This window comes from Anser brachyrhynchus (assembly GCF_964034855.1).
Source record: "Anser brachyrhynchus genome assembly, chromosome: Z".
NCBI lineage: Eukaryota > Metazoa > Chordata > Aves > Anseriformes > Anatidae > Anser > Anser brachyrhynchus.
In genome coordinates this window covers 63895174-63913086 of record NC_137697.1, presented here as the reverse complement: position 1 = coordinate 63913086, position 17913 = coordinate 63895174, and the positions used below count along the sequence as shown (strand labels likewise).

Here is a 17913-nt window from a genome sequence, read left to right as displayed (position 1 = left end):
AAGTGGTAGAGCCCCTGTCCCTGGAGGTATTTAAGAGGTGTGAACGTGGCATTTAGGGTCCTGGTTTAGTAATGCAACTTGGAAGGTCAGGCTGAAGGTTGGATCTAGAAGGCCCTTTCCAGCCTAAATGATTCTATGATTACCATCCTGCACATTAATGAACTACATCTGAAAAATAAATACACTATGAAGCCAGGATTCTCTCACTCTGTCTAGAACAGGAAAGGAAGAGATTCGCTACATGATTTTACTTCTGCTAGCAACATATTACTGACCACTGCTCTTAAGAGCTGTCACGAACTCTTTTGAAATACCTTTTGGCTTCTTACGAGGCTTTGGTGGCTTCTTTTCCTTTGGCTTCTGGTTTCTACCAGTCTTTTGCTTCTTCTTTTCCTCATCTGCCAAGACTTTCTCAAGTAGCTGGGCAAACAATTCAAAATCAAAGGGCCGCTTTTCTTCTATCAGATTAAAGGAAAGAAATCAAAAAAAATTTAAAGGTGAGAATTTTTCCAAGTTTTTACTTTGTAAAATGCTCAGTAGTACAGGTTATGGCCTAAAATACAGACGTTATATATGTTTAAACAAAGAATCTTTTGAAAATAATTTCTGCATCACCTGGCCAGGTACTAGAGGTGAAAAAACTAAGGATTACGGCAACTTGGTTTTAAAAAACAGACAGTAAAAAGGTCACAGTATTCACCATAGTATCACGAAATATGTTAACATGCTGATTCAAGATTTATATATCTCATTCAGATAACATACAAAGCATTTAAAAATTCTCAAAGCAGTTCACAATTAGTAACTGTGCTAAAAATTACCATGAATTAGGATAATGAACTGAATGTATACGGAAAAGGGTATATTAATCTCACATATCAGATATATAGAAAAACAAAAAAAAAATAAACATAAGTATCTTTACAGTCAACCACACTTCTCAAAAAAATTTAATATTCCCCAGCTTCTAAACTCACCTATGACCAATAATCTAGTCATATAATTAATTCAAGCACGGCAAAACACAAAAATGACATTAAAGAAAGATGACTAGCACATAACTGACTCACTGTAGGGTGGGGTATGCTTCCTTTACTTACTGAAAGCTTTGTCTATCCTCCATCCATTTGCTTTTTCCTCACGTTTGAACTTGTTCTAAAAAAAAAAAATGTCCTTTTCAGTAAGCAAGAAATGCAACAAGATACTGTAAAATACAGCAGATCAAAGTAAGACTTCTTTAATGCAACAGAATTTTCTACAATCTAAAGTTGTAAAAACTTGCAAGGACGCTGACAGAACATAAGTTTGCTATTCAGTTTTACATATAAAAGCTAAAGTTTGTTTTCCTTCATCAATACATATCATCAGCCATAGTTTCTGATTCTTTTCAACATCTTTGTCCTTGCTTCCAGTCTAGGCAAACTTTGAAATACAGAAGGTTTTCCCAGTTGGATAGCAAGAAAGAGGCAACACAAAAGAGCCTAACCAAATATCCACTATGTTTATCAGCATTTTTCAATTAAAATAAAATCAAGACAAACTGTGCCTAGACATGTTAGATTTACTAGATATGCTGATCAGAATTCAACTCAGAACAATTGTATTTGAGATTCTTATCACCTCCTGGAAACATTTATTAATACCTCTGCTACAGAGCCAATTAGCATTAAAATTACCAATACCGATAGGAAGCATAGTAACAGAAAAAGAGAAACAAAAAAAGTGAAAACACATTTTTAATCAGTTGATTTAAGTGCCTTAATCTTTACCTTAATTTCTGCTCTGGCTCTGTGAGGAAACAATCGTCCAATCAAGGAAAAGTCTGTTCCTACCATGCTGATAGCTAAAAAGAACATGTCTGTTTCTGGGAGAAAACAAATAAATAAAATAGTTATGCATACAAACACACACACAATTAAAAACAATTTTAAAACTTAAAACAAATAGATAGATAACTTTCAGATTACTGACAGTGATGGCAAGTTCATCCAAAATTACACATCTGATAAAGCACGCTATCATTTCAACAGCATCTAAACATCCGTGACAGAAGTAGTTATGGGTACCCTACAAAAGGCACTGGACTTTTTTAAAAAATTAGCCTATTTTCATAGCAAACATCAGAGCTCTGCTTGCTGCAAAGAATTCCTGGGTTGAGACCATGTCACACTTAAGCAGATCCATCAACTTCATTGGGAATAAAATGCATCAGATATAAAGCATTGGCAGAAACAGGTATTTTTTTTCTGTACACTCAAAACATGAAACCAAAAGTATTCTCACCTTTATTTGACCATGGTTTGGTGTAAAAACTTTTCCTGAAGCTGGAATACGTAGTTGTAGAGCCACGCTCAAAGATAGGATCATTTTCTTCTACAACACAAGGACCTTTAGTTCTTAGAACTTCTACTGTTAAACTGGAAAAGCAAACACAGAAAGAGACTTATATGACAATATCACTAGCAAGACATATAGTTGGCATTTATAAATTTGCTTTTTTCCATTTTTATAAGAGTTAGTACAAACAGAAAATTAAAACACCTACCAAAAAAGACTGTCTTTTTAACATCCAAGAATTTATTTTGAAAAACCACACAATGGCCTCTCCAAATTCTTTTACATCGTGGCCTAAATCTCATGGTAATAATGCATTTTGAGAACTCAGTAATTTGGTAGCCTAATACTTTTAAAAGTCATATTCTAAGCAAAGTTACTGAAAGCACTGACAGCTGAACAGAGCAGCAACATGAAAGATATAAAGCTGGAGCAAATCATATTGACAACTGAACAACAATGAGCAGATTATTGAAACTGTGAGAATCAAAGAAGTGAACTAGATAGGACACATCTGGAAGTCTGACAAATTCTCAGTGTTCCCTGTAACAAAGCATGGTACCCTCCTTTCTATCCTTCTCTAAAACCACGTTTCTGAGAGATATTTTGCCACTACTAAGACATAATAAGATAATAAGATACATAATAAGATAATCGTTACTCATAGTTTGACACATATTTGCACTATTTTCTTAATTAGGATAGCTCAACTCTCATCATATTAATACATTCATGTTTCTTCCTATCCAAAATAACTGTTCTATTTACAAACAAAGTAGCAATCTAGCATATATTGTCCACGAGTCAAGCAGAGAATTTACCTTTCTTCATCCAGAATAATTGAACCATCTTCTGCTACTTTCACACGAGGAACTAGAAGCGGACCATCCTGACTGTCCTCCCCATTCTCTGCCTCTTCCTCCTCATCTTCCTCTTCACGATCAGGAGTATTTTTCTCTTCCTGTCTACAATTTTAAAAGACCAAGCAAAAAGGTTACTTTTGTCAGCATTCTAATTTGCTGCTCTGTATGCCAGATGTTTAACAGCTTAACCACTCAGCAATGTAACCTATAAGCAAGTCAGTCAATACAGACTCTGGAATCTGCTTTTCATTCTGTTGTAAAATGAGTAAGTCCAAAACCATAAAAATGAAAAGCAAAATGCTTTCACTATCCTCCCCTCCCAAATTACAGTTTATTTTAAATAAGGGCTACGATACTGAAACAGTAAACAAAGACCTACATTGCTAACGTTACTACATTTAAACATGTTCGTACCCAATATCAGAATGTTTTTTTTACTCTAAGTACCTCTGTCACCAAGACTTACTCTTTCATTTGACACTGTGAAGAATTTTTTTCTGTTTTCTTTTCTTCTACCAATGAAGACCTAGAATTTTTTAAAAAATTAGAGATGAAAGATTGTACAAGTACACTTCAGTTTCGCTCCCCTAAACCCACTTTCACTGAATAATGGACAAAGAAACATAAAACTTTCTTATTTTCATGTCTTTGTACCGCATCTGGACTTGGTCTAACTGAACAATTATCACTGCCTAATGAATTTTGCTTTTAATGAGCATAAATTGATGAAGAACAAATCAAGAGATTTCAAGCTATAATCCTTGAAACTATAGTAAGAGATCAACACTTTGTGAACATTAGTTCTTAGCTTTTTAATTAGAAGTTCAGACTGCCTTATCACAAGAGACTGAAGATGAACAGTGGCCCATCAGTCACTGAGACAGAAGTACCAAAAGCTGATTGATAGTAAAACAATGCAGTACACACTAACAACTCCACTTTGCACTGACCAGCAAGTTCTGTGAGTATGAAAAATCACTGACACTTCTTTTGTGGAACTAATCCTTCCAGTAAGCACTGTACTTTGGAGGTCAAGTGGTCATACTTTTCCTTAACTTTTCATCAGGTTACCAAATCTAACATTCTGCTCCTTCTCCTTGCACCATCTACACACCATCCCAAACTGCTAGAGTCAACAACATCAAGGCACATGCTGCTGTAAGAATTAACTGAATTAAGCTAAGATAGCATGTAACAGCTAGGTTGCCAGGCACAAGAATATATCCACCGTAAGAATATATGAAAAGTAAGAGCATCTGTTTCATTAGCTGGTTAAGGACTACTCAGTGTAAAAGTAAAAAAAAAAAAAAATCTAGGAAAGTGTTAAATAAAAGACTCACAAACATTAATGAGCAGATGATAACAGACAATAATAAACCTCAAACTTGTCTGCTACTGACTGATGAAAGGAACTATTCAGGCATAGCTTTAAAGGTCAACCTACATTTTGTAATCATTAAGAATCTTGTGACATATTTGAGAAGGCTTGAGGGGACTATCCAAAACCTATTGTTGTATTCAGAAAGTGGTTGTGGGATTATATGAACTTATATGAACATACGGTGGGTGATAAGTGAACTGACAGCAGAACTGTGGAGTGGGGGTGTTGGTGGACAAAAAACTGAACATGAGCCAGCAGTATGCACTTGCGGCTCAGAAAGCCAGTTGTACCCTGGGCTGCATCAAAAGCAGCATGGCCAACAGGTGGAGGGAGGTGATTCTCTCCCTCTGCTGTTCTTCTGAGACCACGCCTGGAGTGCTGCGTTCAGCTCTGGGGCCCCCAGCACAAGAAGGACATAGAAGTATTAGAACAAGTCAAGAGGAGGGCCACGAGGATGATCAAAGGGCTGGAGCACCTCTCCTGTGACAACAGGCTGAGGGAGTTGGGATTGTTCAGCCTGGGGAAGAGAAGGCTCCAGGGAGACCCTACAGAGGCCTTCCAGTACCTAAAGGGGGCCAACAGGAAAGCTGGGGAGGGACTCTTTGTAAGGAAGTGTAGCAATAGGACAAAGAGCAGTGGTTTTAAACCAAAAGAGGGTAGGTTTACATTAGATATTTGGAAGAAATTCTTCACGCAGAGGGTAGTGAGGCACTGGAATAGGTTGCCCAGAGAAGCTGTGGATGCCCCATCCCTGGAACTGTACAAGGTCAGGCTGGATGGGGTTTTTGAGAGCCTGATCTAGCGGAAGGCGTCCCTGCCCTGGGCAGGAGGCTTGGAACTAGGTGATCTTTAAACATCCCTTCCACTTCAAACCTTTCATAATTATTTTTCCCCCCCATGTATAATCTCACTTTCTGTGAGTGACACAGGGTCTAGAACTCAATCAGAGAAATGCCCATTTCACTGGGCTGGCGGGTCTAGGTGCCAGCAGGCAGACAGGCTCACAGGTAGGTGAGGTTTGCATGCCAGCTACTGGAGACACCACAGATCTTAGTGCCTGTAGGTTGAGCTGTCAGCAGCTGGAGATAGTGTGCACAGAGACCTAAGTGCCAGCAACTACAGAGACCAGGCTGTGTTTTTATTAACCATTTAACCCTGCAAGCATGTTTATTTGTACATGCACATAGCTTGCTTAACCCAGCAAGTAGCTTGATAAAGGCCCAGGGTCCAGACACAGACATTAGGAAGGCAGAGCTCACACTTATCCAAGAGATTCACGATTGCGGTGGTACGTGTAAAATGAGTGCGAGGGCACGTAGATCTGTTCTACCAACAAACATCAGTCTGAACAAGCCAGGATGTCAGAAATGCTTGTACTGCCTGGGGGATGAGGGGATGTTTCAGACATGATACGAGGCTTTGAAGCTGTACTGAATTCAAGGACATGAACATAGGCGTGCTCATGAACCTAGAAAGTCTGTGTGCATTTGCATTTCACGAGCTAACTTCTGATCAACCAGAAAGGAAGAACAGGACTTGAATAACCGCACGTATGTTTGTGATTGTTGTTCAGGAAGAGCAACAGCCACATCCATCCAGATGGGACAGAAACACCTCCTGGGTCTTGCAGCATGTTCTATAATTCAGCAGCCAGAAAGCAGAAATGCTTCGTTTCCTCAAGTCCCCTAGATTTGGTAGTGATTCATAAAGTCCCTAAATTGAAATTTAACAGAAGCTAGCTAAAAAAAAAGCAACTTATTATAATTCTGCATTTGTACAGAGATAAATCAGCAGTGGGGAAAGGTTTGTCTGTTTATATTTCAACAGGTACACTAACCTCCTTTCCCATTTCTGTACAAGGACTGAACAGATGTGAAAAGATGTATGGAAACTTTTATTGCCATTGCAACAATACTGCATCTGTGCTAATTGATTTGAGAATTCTCCTTTCCACAATCATTAAAATGATAGAAAAAGAAAGATTACTTAACCTAAGGAGGAAGAAAAAGTCATACTTACTTCATAGGGTTGTTTTCTGGCAGATAGTATATCAAGTCTCTCATGGTCATTTTAGAGCGATCTGGTGGAGAACGCCCTTCGATAATTGGAGGCCTGTGTTTCAACTGTTTCTATATAAAAGCAAAACAGAAAGTATTTCCAGGCTGAATTTATTTTACACAAATTAATATTTTTGTTTATTAAGTAGCATTCAGATGAAAATTGTTTTTTTTGTTGTTGTTGGGGTGGTGTTTTGGTGTTGCTGTTTGTGGTGCTCTTTTATTTTTACACTCAACTTAAAAATTTATCTTAAGAGTGTACATTTGTCAGAGAGGACAAATGTCTGTCACCTCTAAGTGATTTGTCCTCTCAAAGAGATTCAACAGTCAGCAGAGATAAAGTCACAGAACTCAGTCAATAAACAAGTCTAAAATAATGCAAGATGCCACATATCCCAAGCTTCTTACAAACTACCAGGGTATTATCAGCTGTGAAGACTGGAAAAGTGCCTACTACAAAGCAGGTCTCAAGTTAAAGAAGGTTGCAAGTCTAATTACAAGGAAAGATACATTGTTTCTCATGAAATATGTATTATGAGGGAAGTGCTGTTACTGCTTAAAAACTAACCCCCTACCAGATTATGAGACATCACAAACTATTAGCAGTAAGAAGGTGATGATCATTGTCGGAAAACACTACAGCAAAGCAGCAGTGACAATGTTCGATGAAACAAATCTTTCTCTGTGCTTCACAAACCAGCACTGCTCAAGGCAGAGACCTACCATCCGCTCTTTCTTCAGCTCTTCTCTAAGCATTTCCCTCAACCTCTGAGCTTTGAGGATCCTTTCACGGTCAGAACACATTCGTTTCTCTTTTGCAGGAGCAGGTTTCGTAGGTAACTTTTCCTCCTTTGTCACTGACGTTTCCTGTGTTGGTCTCTCCTTGAGTGGAGAGGGTAGGTTCTTCGGCAAGGTATCATCATTTTTTTGAGCAGCTACACTGACAGTTTGTTCTTTATTTACAGACTTTTTTAGTGGTGAAAACTGTGGCACTTGTGGCACAGGCGTTTTCTTTTCAGGCAGTATGGGAGATTTTAAAGAGCATTCACTATTACTCTTTTCTGATGCAGAAGAATCCTTCTGAAGTGAAGCACTGCCATCAGGAGCCTGAGATGCTCGCCTCTGTGGTTTTGATGCAGAACGCTGAACAGATGAAGGCCCAGCTCTGGGTTTGACAAGATTTGGCATAGTGGAAATCCGTTTTCTTCTCTGTGTAGGCATCTCTGTAGGTTTACTAGTTTCTCCAGCATCATTTGAGCTATCAGCCTTGTCATCACTGGAAAATTTAAGAGAAAACATTCTGAAATACTTCTCGGTGACAAATTCAGAACACTTACTATCAAGATACACGTTTCACTCAGTACGAATGTAGTACTACAGAAAATTAAAGATATATACGACAAGTCACAATTGAACGAACCTACACCTGCCACTCAAACTAACCAGATACAAAAACTGGTATATTATTTTCTAATATTAAGTATTAGCTCTCTACAAGTTGGTTTACCAGCAATGTTAAACTCACACGTTCCTTTTTTGCCCTCTTTTTGGACAGCTCTCTACTTTCAACTAAGAATACCAAACATCATAGTACAATAAAGTCAGTAAAGCTTTGTAAAGAATACCCTACATACTGTGTTACACATCAAGAACATTTTAGTAAAGGCATATGCAACAAGTAGTTTTACGATTTTTCATCACAACCAACCTGAGCCATCCTCTTATACACTTGTAATTAGATAAAATCTGAACTGTGATTTAAAAAAAAAAGCCTGCTGCTGTGAAACCGGCTGTTGTTCCAATGAACACCTCAAAACTGGGCTTTTGGGGACAAAAACTTCCAGCTTCCCTGGGAAGCTTTCTTATTTAAGTATTGTTTCCATCCTTGACACAGAAATAATTCACAAAGTTGCAAAACTGCTAAAACCATGACCATCTTCCAAAATCTTGGAAACAGCTCCAGTATTTGACTCCCTGGCTGCTGCTGACAGTAAAACTACAGCAGAATTACAACTGAGTCATAAAGACCTTTTTAATTTCACATTGGAACTATGCCATGTTTCTGTACATAAGGATGACCACACCTATGGTTTACTTACCATCTCCAAAAATACTCAGAAACAAATGCCTTTGAAAGAATAGGAAGAAAAGCAAAAATATACAGTGAAATTTTTCCAAAACCTCTCTAGCTACTCTGTGGAACAGACATAGGCTACAGATGATGTCTTATTTAACAGCCTCAGCAGACTTTTCTGTATCAATGGCCCATGCTGTGAGTTTATACACATTTTTAGTGCATACAATATCCTTCAACAAGGCGTTGAGCAACTTCACTACATGCTGCTTATCTGTGTTTTGAAAGAGATCCTTGCAACCTCCATTCAATATTCTCTGTTTTTGGTACAGCAAGAGACAGTGGAAAGTAGTTTTTTGTTTATCTTCTCAGCACTACCTGTAGCTTATATAGTCTTCCTGGAGTACCACGCTAGATTTTGGACAGTTAAATTTAGCTGTACTGGTGTTGGCTGGGATAGAGATAGCTTTCCTCATACAGACTCATTTGGTGCTGTCTGTGGGATTTGTGGTGAAAATACCATTGATAATACACCAATGTCTCAGCTGTGGCAGAGCGGTGCTTACAAAGAGCCAGCGAGAAGGCTGGGGGTACGCCAGGAGCTGGAGAGGGGTCACAGCCAGGACAGCTGGCCCAATCTGACCAAGGGGATGTCCCATGCCATGTGGAATCATGGTCAGCAATAAAACTGGCGGAAAGGAGGAGGAAGGGGTACATGTGGAGCAATGGCCTTTGTCTGCCCAAGGAACCATTCCACGTGACGGGCCCTGCTCTCCTGGGAGTGGCTGAACACCTGCAGGCTAGTGAGAAGCAGCAAAGGGATTCCTTGGTTTGCTTTGCTTGCATGAAGAGTGTCTGTTTTACCTGTTAAACTGTCTTTGTCTCAACCCATGAGTTTTACCTTTCTGATTCTCTTTCCATCCCACTGCAGGGAAATGAGTGTGCAGCCTACTAAAATTAATCAACATTAGCAGACACCTTTTTTAAAAAAGGATAAGTAATAACCCTATGGTCAGGGGATTTTCACTTCCCTGATAATCAGCAAAAACAGTTCAGAATTTAAAACAAATCAAAGGAACTAACAGCACAGATACAGTTTGAAAAGCTATGAAGAAATGCTTTAGACTGGACAGGTAAGACGCTCACATTTGCCATGGTTTTTTCTGCAGACCACACAAAACCATGCTGTGCTGTATTCTACCACTTACTGCACTCAAGAAATCAAATTGCCTTCCCTCATATCCACTCTTCCTGAATCTTCTGAAACACCCTGGCGGCCTATCTTTAAAATGCAACGAGACAGCCCTCCAAGAAGCTACTACTGCTTACACTGTGATAAATCCCTTGGCCTACTCTCTCCTGTTTGGTTAGTACAGGCCTTCAAAACCATACTGAAGCTTTATGAATTCCATGGAATTCAGGGGTGAGCATATGGGGGCAAAAGGGAGAAACTCTCACCTGTGCCCCTACTACCTGCTGCCAGGACTAAGAGTTCAGTTCCCCTTAGTCTCCCAGAACTTACAGGCAGATGCTTCTTTCTACCTCCACCTGCACTCCAGAAACCACCATACGAGTGGTCCTTATGAATCTTCCTGTAAGCACATCACTTCCCAAACCCGCACATTGCTGAAGAAGCTCTTTCCTAGGCCTCTTCCCCACTCCGTGCATTTCACTTGGTTAACAAACTGGAGGTGTTACAGTACATCTGAAATAACCTCCACTACAGGTAGTGGAAGGTTAATGTAACTGCTCTAGTTTTTCTTTAAGACAGCAGGATCCAGATTTGTGGATTTGCTTGCATGGATATTTGCTGCATTTACTGTTAGCCATAAGCCTGCTACTTATATGGTAAAGGTCTACTTTTTCAAGTCATGAGAATGGATTTCTTAGAATATTTTCCACTTCAGAAGAGCATTAGCGTCTAGTTTTGAAAATTACATCATGCTAACACACCCATTAAACTACAAGAAGAAAAAAAAGGTAAATCTGCTGAATCAGCAGCTCTGCCGCATAACCAAAAAACGGCAACTTCAAAACGAACTGCACCTTCATTTCAGGAATAAGTTCTGCCTAACCAGAGATCCACTAATCTCATCTCTGTAACTGATACATTTTATAAGCGAATGTTGAAAGAACACCGTCATGACATGCTGTGAAATGGCTTTAAGTATACAAGAAATAAGTTGGATAAAAGGCAGCACGGCTTTGCTGCAGGCACGCTGCGACACAGTGGCTTGACACCTGAATTTCTAGTCAAAGGAGACAGATTGTAAGATGACCCCGTGTAATACCACGAAGGGCGTTTTAACGAAAAAAACCCGCAGGTATTCATGGAAACGCAGCCAGCTAAAGGAAGTGAGGAGGCTGTTCTGAAGGGCAACCAGTAGGCTGTGGTCCTGAAGAGCCAGCCACCACCCCGCCGCGTATTTCCACCGCAACAAAAAGCCCTTAAAACACTAAAGAAGCCGGGGGGCAAAGCCATAAAGCCCCCCCGCCCGGCACTCACCCCTCGTCACGGCTCCCGGCTGGAGGAGGAGGAGGAGGCGGCGGCGGCTCGGCCCCGGAGGCGGCGGGGCACCCCTGCGGCTCCCTGCCGCCGGGCCGCACGTTGGGCCGCACGCTCAGCCGGGCCCGGCGGAACATGGCGGCGGCGGCGCACAGGCTCCGCTCAGGCGTCGTCAACGGGCCGCGGAGAACGCGAGCCCGTCACGCTCACGGCATAGCGCCCTCCGCCGCCGCCGCCGCCGCGCGCGTCATCGGCGCGCGACGCCGCCGTAGGCCACACCCTCCGGCAGCGCGTGACGTAATGCGGGCGAGGCGTTATAAGGGGAGCGCGCGGCGGGCGGGCTGTTAGAAGGTTCTGGCAGCCGGTGGGGGTGGGTGGGGGCGTCGGTGCTGCGCGGCTCAAGTGTTTCGCCATGACTCGTGAGTGCGGGGGGGGGTCCTGTCACGGAGCGGTGCGGGCGGCGGGGCTTCGGGTTTCATCAGGCCGGCGGGGAACGGCTGCGCCGGGAGCCGGGGGCGGCCCAGCGGTTGTGCGGGGCCCACGGGCGGCCGCGGGGAGCTGGGTCCGTCCCTCACAGAGCGGCCGGCAGGGAGGGAGGAGGGCAGCGCGCTCGGACAGAAACGCTCGGTTTCAGGGCTGGCAGTCAGCCAGGCTGTAAATAAAGGGCTTCTGCACGGTTGCAAATAATTAGTAGCACGTCGGTTTATTTGGCATTAGGGTGCCGATCAAAACTAACGTGGATGGATCTACTCTAAAAACAGTGGAGAGCTGTGAACCAAACCTAGAATACTCCTGCTTACCTAATAGGTGTTGTGGCTCTTATGCTTGGCAACCCTGAAACTGCCCGTGGTTAATTAAGGAGGTGTTTTTAGGTTTGGACTTGATAAAAAAAAAAAAACGCAGCTTCAAATACACTGTACTGCTGGAAGCACAAAGGACTAGATCATAAACGGTTCGTGTGCAGATCAGACCTTGAATTTGAAGAAACAGGTTGATGGCTTTTGATATTTTTTTTTCCCTGTTCTTGTGATACTAAGATAACTACAGCTTAAGTTTTGAAGAGAGGTACAGTGTCCCACAACTAATTATAACGCAGGGATTGCATTTCATTCTGTGACCTACTTTAATACAGTGCTGAAATGCTAGAGGTGTAGCAGTTGTGGTATGCCACTGCGCTGTTCAGTCTTTGCTGTAGTATATGTTTACAGTTCAGAGCTGTCATATCGGTCACGTGGATCTCATTCTGACTTCAAGTAGTCACACAGTAAAATAGAATAAGATTAGATGATTTATTAGTAATTGTGCCTCCGAATTCGTGAATTCATGGTAATTGTTGCACCGTGAGATAGAACCAGTGCAAATAACCTGGAAACAAAATAGATCTGTGAAGGTGTTGATGGCGAGATGAATTGGAGAACTCTTTTTTGGCACTTGTCTCCCACTGTTTACTTCAGTGTTCTATTTTGGGGACGTGGTTGCAGTTTTATTCAGCAGGAAGTTCTGACTTGTGATTAAATCCTTTGCTGCTCAGAAAGTACTCCAGGGATCGTGACCTCAGTAGTCAATCCTTACAGCCATTCTCTTTGACCTCCTTCCAGTAAAGATGATTGCTGCTTGTTCCAGTGCTGTACAGATGTCTTCTGCTTGTCTTTCTCTTCAAGGACAGATGGATCTTGGGAGATCGGAGAGCAGGGACAGGCAGAACCAAGGCTGTATGTCTTGCAGAGGCAGGCAGGGACTGGGGTGCTAGAGCATAGGTATAAACAGGAAGGATGTACTGGCCTTTAAGTAGTGGTTAACGCCTGAATTTCACATTACAGAGAGTGGAATTGGCTTCTTGTTAGGACCACATTTCATGGAAGATATAGTTTTATATTACAGAATGTAGCAAACAGGACCATGTCCTGTGGAGCTAGGGATTCTCACACAGCATCTCAGATAAAGTGCTGGGGCCAAACAGTCCTAGGCAATATTTTCTTGGAAACAGAGAAGATACAGGTATACTTCTTTTCAAATAATAGTTTGGGTTTGTATGCTCTGTGTGTATAATATACTGCTGTACCTTCCCCTCTGCTCTCCTTTGCTTTGCAGAAATAGCAGCCAAGCTTTTCAGTGATGCCGTTCAACTTGGTTCTTGAGCTTTCAGTCTTACATGTGTTCTGTGGACACCCTGCACGATATTTGCCTGGAGAGGAAAGAAAGGTATAAGGTTAAGGGTGGAGGATGACTGCTATACGAATTTTGTCTATAGCAGTGTGTTTTGACTTCTGAGCTCTTTTCTGTTGTGGTAAAAGACTATACTTTGCTTCTTTAAGAACTACAGAAGACCCGTTTTATAGCTGCTAACTTGCTTGTATGATACTCATACTTCCTGAGCACTACAAAATCCAAGGACCATTTATAGCCTGGAATGTATCATCTGCTCATGAGTCATCAAGTTCTAATCAACTCTACTACTAACAGTTCTACATGGCAGAATATCAGGGACAGGATCTCATTAATGCTGGTGGGGAGGAGGGAGCAGGAGTTAGTTCCCTTGGCTTTGCAAAAGGTAGTAGCTGGTGTCCTGTCACAGGTGAAGTACATCTTCCAAAGCAGGAGCAGCCCTCAGGAAGCAGCAGTTGTAATGTGCTGTTTTCAGTTGGACTTGTAGCACCTCTTACCTGGTGTGAAGAATGCGCAGAGCCCCTGCTTTTGTAGGTTTGCATTTGTCTTGTTGGCATGGCAGGTACCTTCATCAGCTCAGAAATGGGGTGAGTACAAAGCTGTGGATTATATCAACAGGCTGATGCTTAATTATTTTTTTTCTTGACCTGATTCTAAACTGCCTCTGTATACCTGAAATTAGAGGCACATGATGTTTAGAGAGATCTCTGTCTTGGAGGTCAAAAGACAGCATAGGTATCTTAAGTGTGGAGAGATACTCAAAAGAGTCACGGCAGAAATTACAGAGATAGAGCTTTCATTTTTGAGCATGGGAAAATAACTTGTGGTCATGTTTGTTCAAGAGTGCAAGTGATTTCATTGAGCATATTCTGGGACACTTTGAGTCCAGAAGAAGCAGGCAGGGCAAGAAGAAATACTGAGGAAGTGAACCAGCCCTGGAGGGTGAGACGGGCAGTCTAGTCTACAACTGCTGTAAGCAGATATTGTTGGAAAGATTGTCAGCTAATGCAGAACGGTTAGTACTTGGGATGGCCGTGGGCATTGCAAGGAAGACCTGCAGTATTTGGATGGAGAGTTGCAACTGCTCCGAGCAGCAGTTGTGCTGGTTTTGATGTTACACCCTCAGGAATGCGGTCAGATCAAACGGATTGCAAGCCTAACTGGCCAGCCACTTCAGGGTATTCGTAGTCCTAGGAGAAGCTTGCTGTACCTTGAAGAGTCGTCTTCTATACTGGCAACAGTAGAGTGCAGTTTTTTGTACATTTATATGTAAAATATATATTTTCACTTTTCACTTCTGTTGAAAGTAAGACCAAATGCTTGATAAGGTCATGCTTGAGTGCTGCAAAAATAATTCAAGGTCACCTCTTTGTTAGTATCTGAGTGTCATGAATTGAATGGGCTAACAGTCCATCACCTGTAAAGTAGGTAGAACAGCTAGCTCTACCCTTGCTGCAAGCTAAGGGATTGCCTGCGGAGGGGAACTCATAAAACTAAGAAGATTAAAAATACAGATGTTGGCTCACAATGAAATCAAAGAAGGGTGCACAGGGAAGAAAGCTATGGACAAAAGCCCATGGCAAGAACTTGCCTGAATGCTAATTCCTTGAATACCATGGAAGTACTCTCACATGTGCGTAGCATTAGGGTTGTCAACCCTGTTGTTGTGGTTTAACCCGGCTGGCAGCTAAACATCACACAGCCGTTCGCTCACCCTCCCCCCTCCCTCTCTGGGATGGGGGAGAGAAACAGGAAAGTGAAGCCGGTGAGTTGAGATAGAGACAGTTTATTAAGACAGGAATATAATAATAACAATAATAATAATAGTGATAATGATAATAGTATTAATAATAATAATGTGTAAGAAAACAAGTGATGCACAATGCAATTGCTCACCACCCGCTGACCGATGCCCAGCCTATCCCCGAGCAGCCGGCCCCCCACCCCGGCCAGCCACCCCTATATATTGTTTAGCATGACGTCAGATGGTATGGAATACCCCTTTGGCCAGTTTGGGTCAGCTGTCCTGGGTCCGTCCCCTCCCAGCTCCTGCTGCACCCCCAGCCTGCTCGCTGGCAGGACAGAGCGAGAAGCCGAAAAGTCCTTGGCCTGGTGTAAACACTGCTCTGCAACAATTAAAACATCAGCATGTTATCAGCGCTCTTCTCATCCTAATCCAAAACATAGCACCCTCCCAGCTACTATGAGGGAAAATTAACTCTGTCCTAACTGGAACCAGGACACCTGTGCAAAGGCATATACATGCACCTATTCTGGGGAAGGTACTAAATTCTTTTTTTTCTAAACAAGGAGTCTGGATGAGGACCTGTAGTTCTGAGTCTGTATTCAGCTTTGTGAACCCCTTTTCTTTTGCAAGGTGCTCTGTGTTGCAGACTCTGTAAACTAAACCTTGGTCTGGAGCTCTCTGGCTGCCTTAGTACCAAGTACAGGTGAGCTGCTATGCAGCAAAAACAAATTAAACATCCATACAGCTGCTTGTATACTAAATGGTCTTCTCTGCTTTCATGGTGCTAGAGGAAGGCAAATCTTAGCAATTCATAGTCCTAACTGAGTTTCTGGGGTATGTGTGCATTACTAATCCTGTGTTAAGCAGTTTTGGGGAGTAGAATATAAAGTTCTCAGATCTGACGTTGTCTTACCTATACTGGTCATCCTCTAAGTGGCATCAGCAGAAGTGTGTTCTTCTACACATCTGTGCAAGGCTCCCAGCTGCTATTTAGTAAGTATGAGCACAATTTAAAAGGTTCAGGCTGCTTGACCATGGGATCTGATCAAACACATCAGTGATTTTGCACGACAGCATGTCAGACTGAAAGCAGATAGACACGTCTGGATTCTGAATATGTACAGCCATGTGCTTTGTGATTTCCTAAGAAGGCCTTGGGAAGAGTTTGAGGAAGTTTCATAAGCTCTCTCAGACTGCCTTAATTTTAATGATGTAATTCCAGTCCAAAGTTAATTTGTAAGTTCTGTTGGATGCTGGAATCATGTTCAAGGCTCCTGGAGGATGGCTCCTCTTTGTAAGAGTAGCTGTCATCGTTTTGCCCAGGTCATTGATGGGATGGTCTGCCTTCAGTCTTTTTGGAGAAACTGCATTGTGCACCTGGAAAAAAGGCACATTTTGCAAGAATGTTGAGATGGATTTTGGTGATCCATTGAGCATGACCTGTAGGAGTGTAAGCGTGAGAAATAATAGGCTGTCTTGCCTCTCACTGTGCACCCGATAGGGGGACCATGACAGAAGATACTGCCATTGCTAACAGGCAGAGCCAAACATAAGCACCTTTGTAATAGACACACAAAATGCATGTAGAAAGTGGTAGTACCTATATAAACTATATGGTATCTGCTAGGTGGGAACCAGCGTGAACTTGCTCGCCAAAAGAACCTGAAGAAGACTCAGGAAATTCACAAAGGGAAAAGGAAAGAAGATAGCTTGTCTGCTTCTCAGAGAAAACAGAGGTGAGATATCTAGCACAGTTGACTGAAATGGTTGGGCAAAATGGGAGGAAAAATCAGTGAGAAAAATCCAGTGTCTTAGCTGAAACAGGATTTAAGTACTTTTCTTTGCTTCATGGTCAACTCATGTGCCAAAGTGTAAACCCTGGACGTAGGTTTTACTGCATCTGCTCTTGAACAATTTTTTTTCTTCCAACACCTGGAAAGGCTTTTATTTCTTTTGAGCAGCTTTTTGCATGATACTAACAGTGGAATACTGTATAATACTTTTTTGAAGATGTTTGGTTCATTGCACCCTTTATTTCTAAAACTAAGAATTACATACAGTCTGTTAATCAAGCAACTTTTCTAAATCATTGCGTACCTTGATGAAAGGACCAGGGTAAGAGTGTGATAATGGCCAACTGAGATGTTTTATTCCAGTATTTTCCCATTATCAAAAGGGGGTTGACGTAAAGGGCTGTAGAAAAGCTAGAGGAAACTGGTTAGAAAAGTAGCGAGCAGGTATCTGAAATCCAATGTTTTTCTCTTTACAGGGACTCTGAAATCATGCAGCAGAAACAGAAGGCAGCTAACGAGAGGAAGTCTCTGCAGGCAGGAGCAAAATGAACCGTCCCTGCAGAGCAGATAGGAGTGCGCCGCTGAAGCAGAAAGGCCTAGAGGATCATTCATGAAAATGGCCGGCCATTAAATGATTTAAGTGTTAATCTTGCAGCCTCGTTCAGCTAGCGTTAGTTTGTCCTCTGGTTAGCATAGGCTTAGTTGTCTGGAATGCTGTTTCCAAGCCGACTGCTCTGCATGCATAGGAATGGTAGTACCGGGCGGTCACTGTGCTACGGCTTGTGCTGCGTCTGTAGCTTTCACTGAATGGTTCCAGTAATGAGTGTCTAAACCTACAGTTAGACAGGATTTTATTTGTTGTAATTCCAGAAGCTCCGTCTGGTTCGCAGTGGAACACACTTGTAACACGAGCTCAGATGTGTGGGGACCTGACCCGAGCTGTGCGTTCACCCCTATTTAACTATTTTTACAATAAAACCTTGCATGAAATC

General features: G+C 42.0%; 2 protein-coding genes across 10 annotated transcripts in view; one reads left to right on the top strand and one right to left on the bottom strand.

The window, feature by feature from the left end:
- BDP1 (BDP1 general transcription factor IIIB subunit) overlaps nucleotides 1-11492 on the bottom strand; it is a 55784-nt gene extending 44292 nt beyond the window's left edge. For all 8 annotated transcript variants that reach the window (XR_013943878.1, XM_080574893.1, XM_080574898.1 and 5 more), the window contains exons 1-9: nucleotides 11216-11492; nucleotides 7359-7911; nucleotides 6598-6707; nucleotides 3664-3723; nucleotides 3156-3299; nucleotides 2284-2417; nucleotides 1770-1864; nucleotides 1101-1155; nucleotides 315-458 (exon numbers count right to left, since the gene is read on the bottom strand). Coding sequence is in view for 7 of the 8 variants with exons in the window: in XM_080574893.1 (XP_080431019.1) it covers nucleotides 315-458; nucleotides 1101-1155; nucleotides 1770-1864; nucleotides 2284-2417; nucleotides 3156-3299; nucleotides 3664-3723; nucleotides 6598-6707; nucleotides 7359-7911; nucleotides 11216-11352 (1432 nt within the window). In the remaining variant the exon portion in view is untranslated. The remainder of the gene's footprint in view (nucleotides 1-314; nucleotides 459-1100; nucleotides 1156-1769; nucleotides 1865-2283; nucleotides 2418-3155; nucleotides 3300-3663; nucleotides 3724-6597; nucleotides 6708-7358; nucleotides 7912-11215) is intronic.
- A 36-nt stretch (nucleotides 11493-11528) lies between these two features.
- Nucleotides 11529-17911, top strand: SERF1A (small EDRK-rich factor 1A). Of its 2 annotated transcripts, XM_080574936.1 has the most exons (5): nucleotides 11529-11634; nucleotides 13307-13417; nucleotides 16063-16121; nucleotides 16756-16864; nucleotides 17398-17911. In XM_080574936.1, the coding sequence occupies exons 2-5, from the start codon at nucleotides 13368-13370 to the stop codon at nucleotides 17468-17470; spliced, it is 291 nt and encodes a 96-aa protein (XP_080431062.1). In that variant the 5' UTR covers nucleotides 11529-11634; nucleotides 13307-13367; the 3' UTR covers nucleotides 17471-17911. The 2 variants fall into 2 exon arrangements, with proteins under 2 accessions (XP_080431062.1, XP_080431063.1); XM_080574937.1 differs by lacking the exons at nucleotides 13307-13417; nucleotides 16063-16121 and having other exon boundaries at nucleotides 11533-11634.
- The last annotated feature ends 2 nt before the right edge of the window (nucleotides 17912-17913 follow it).

Bases quoted from the DNA above. Each gene is read 5' to 3' on its own strand.
- SERF1A (XM_080574936.1), top strand. From the start codon at position 13,368: ATGTGTTCTGTGGACACCCTGCACGATATTTGCCTGGAGAGGAAAGAA. The intron at 16,122-16,755 runs GTAAGTATGAGC...GGTATCTGCTAG, and splicing joins AGGCTCCCAGCTGCTATTTA to GTGGGAACCAGCGTGAACTT. The intron at 16,865-17,397 runs GTGAGATATCTA...TTCTCTTTACAG, and splicing joins GCTTCTCAGAGAAAACAGAG to GGACTCTGAAATCATGCAGC.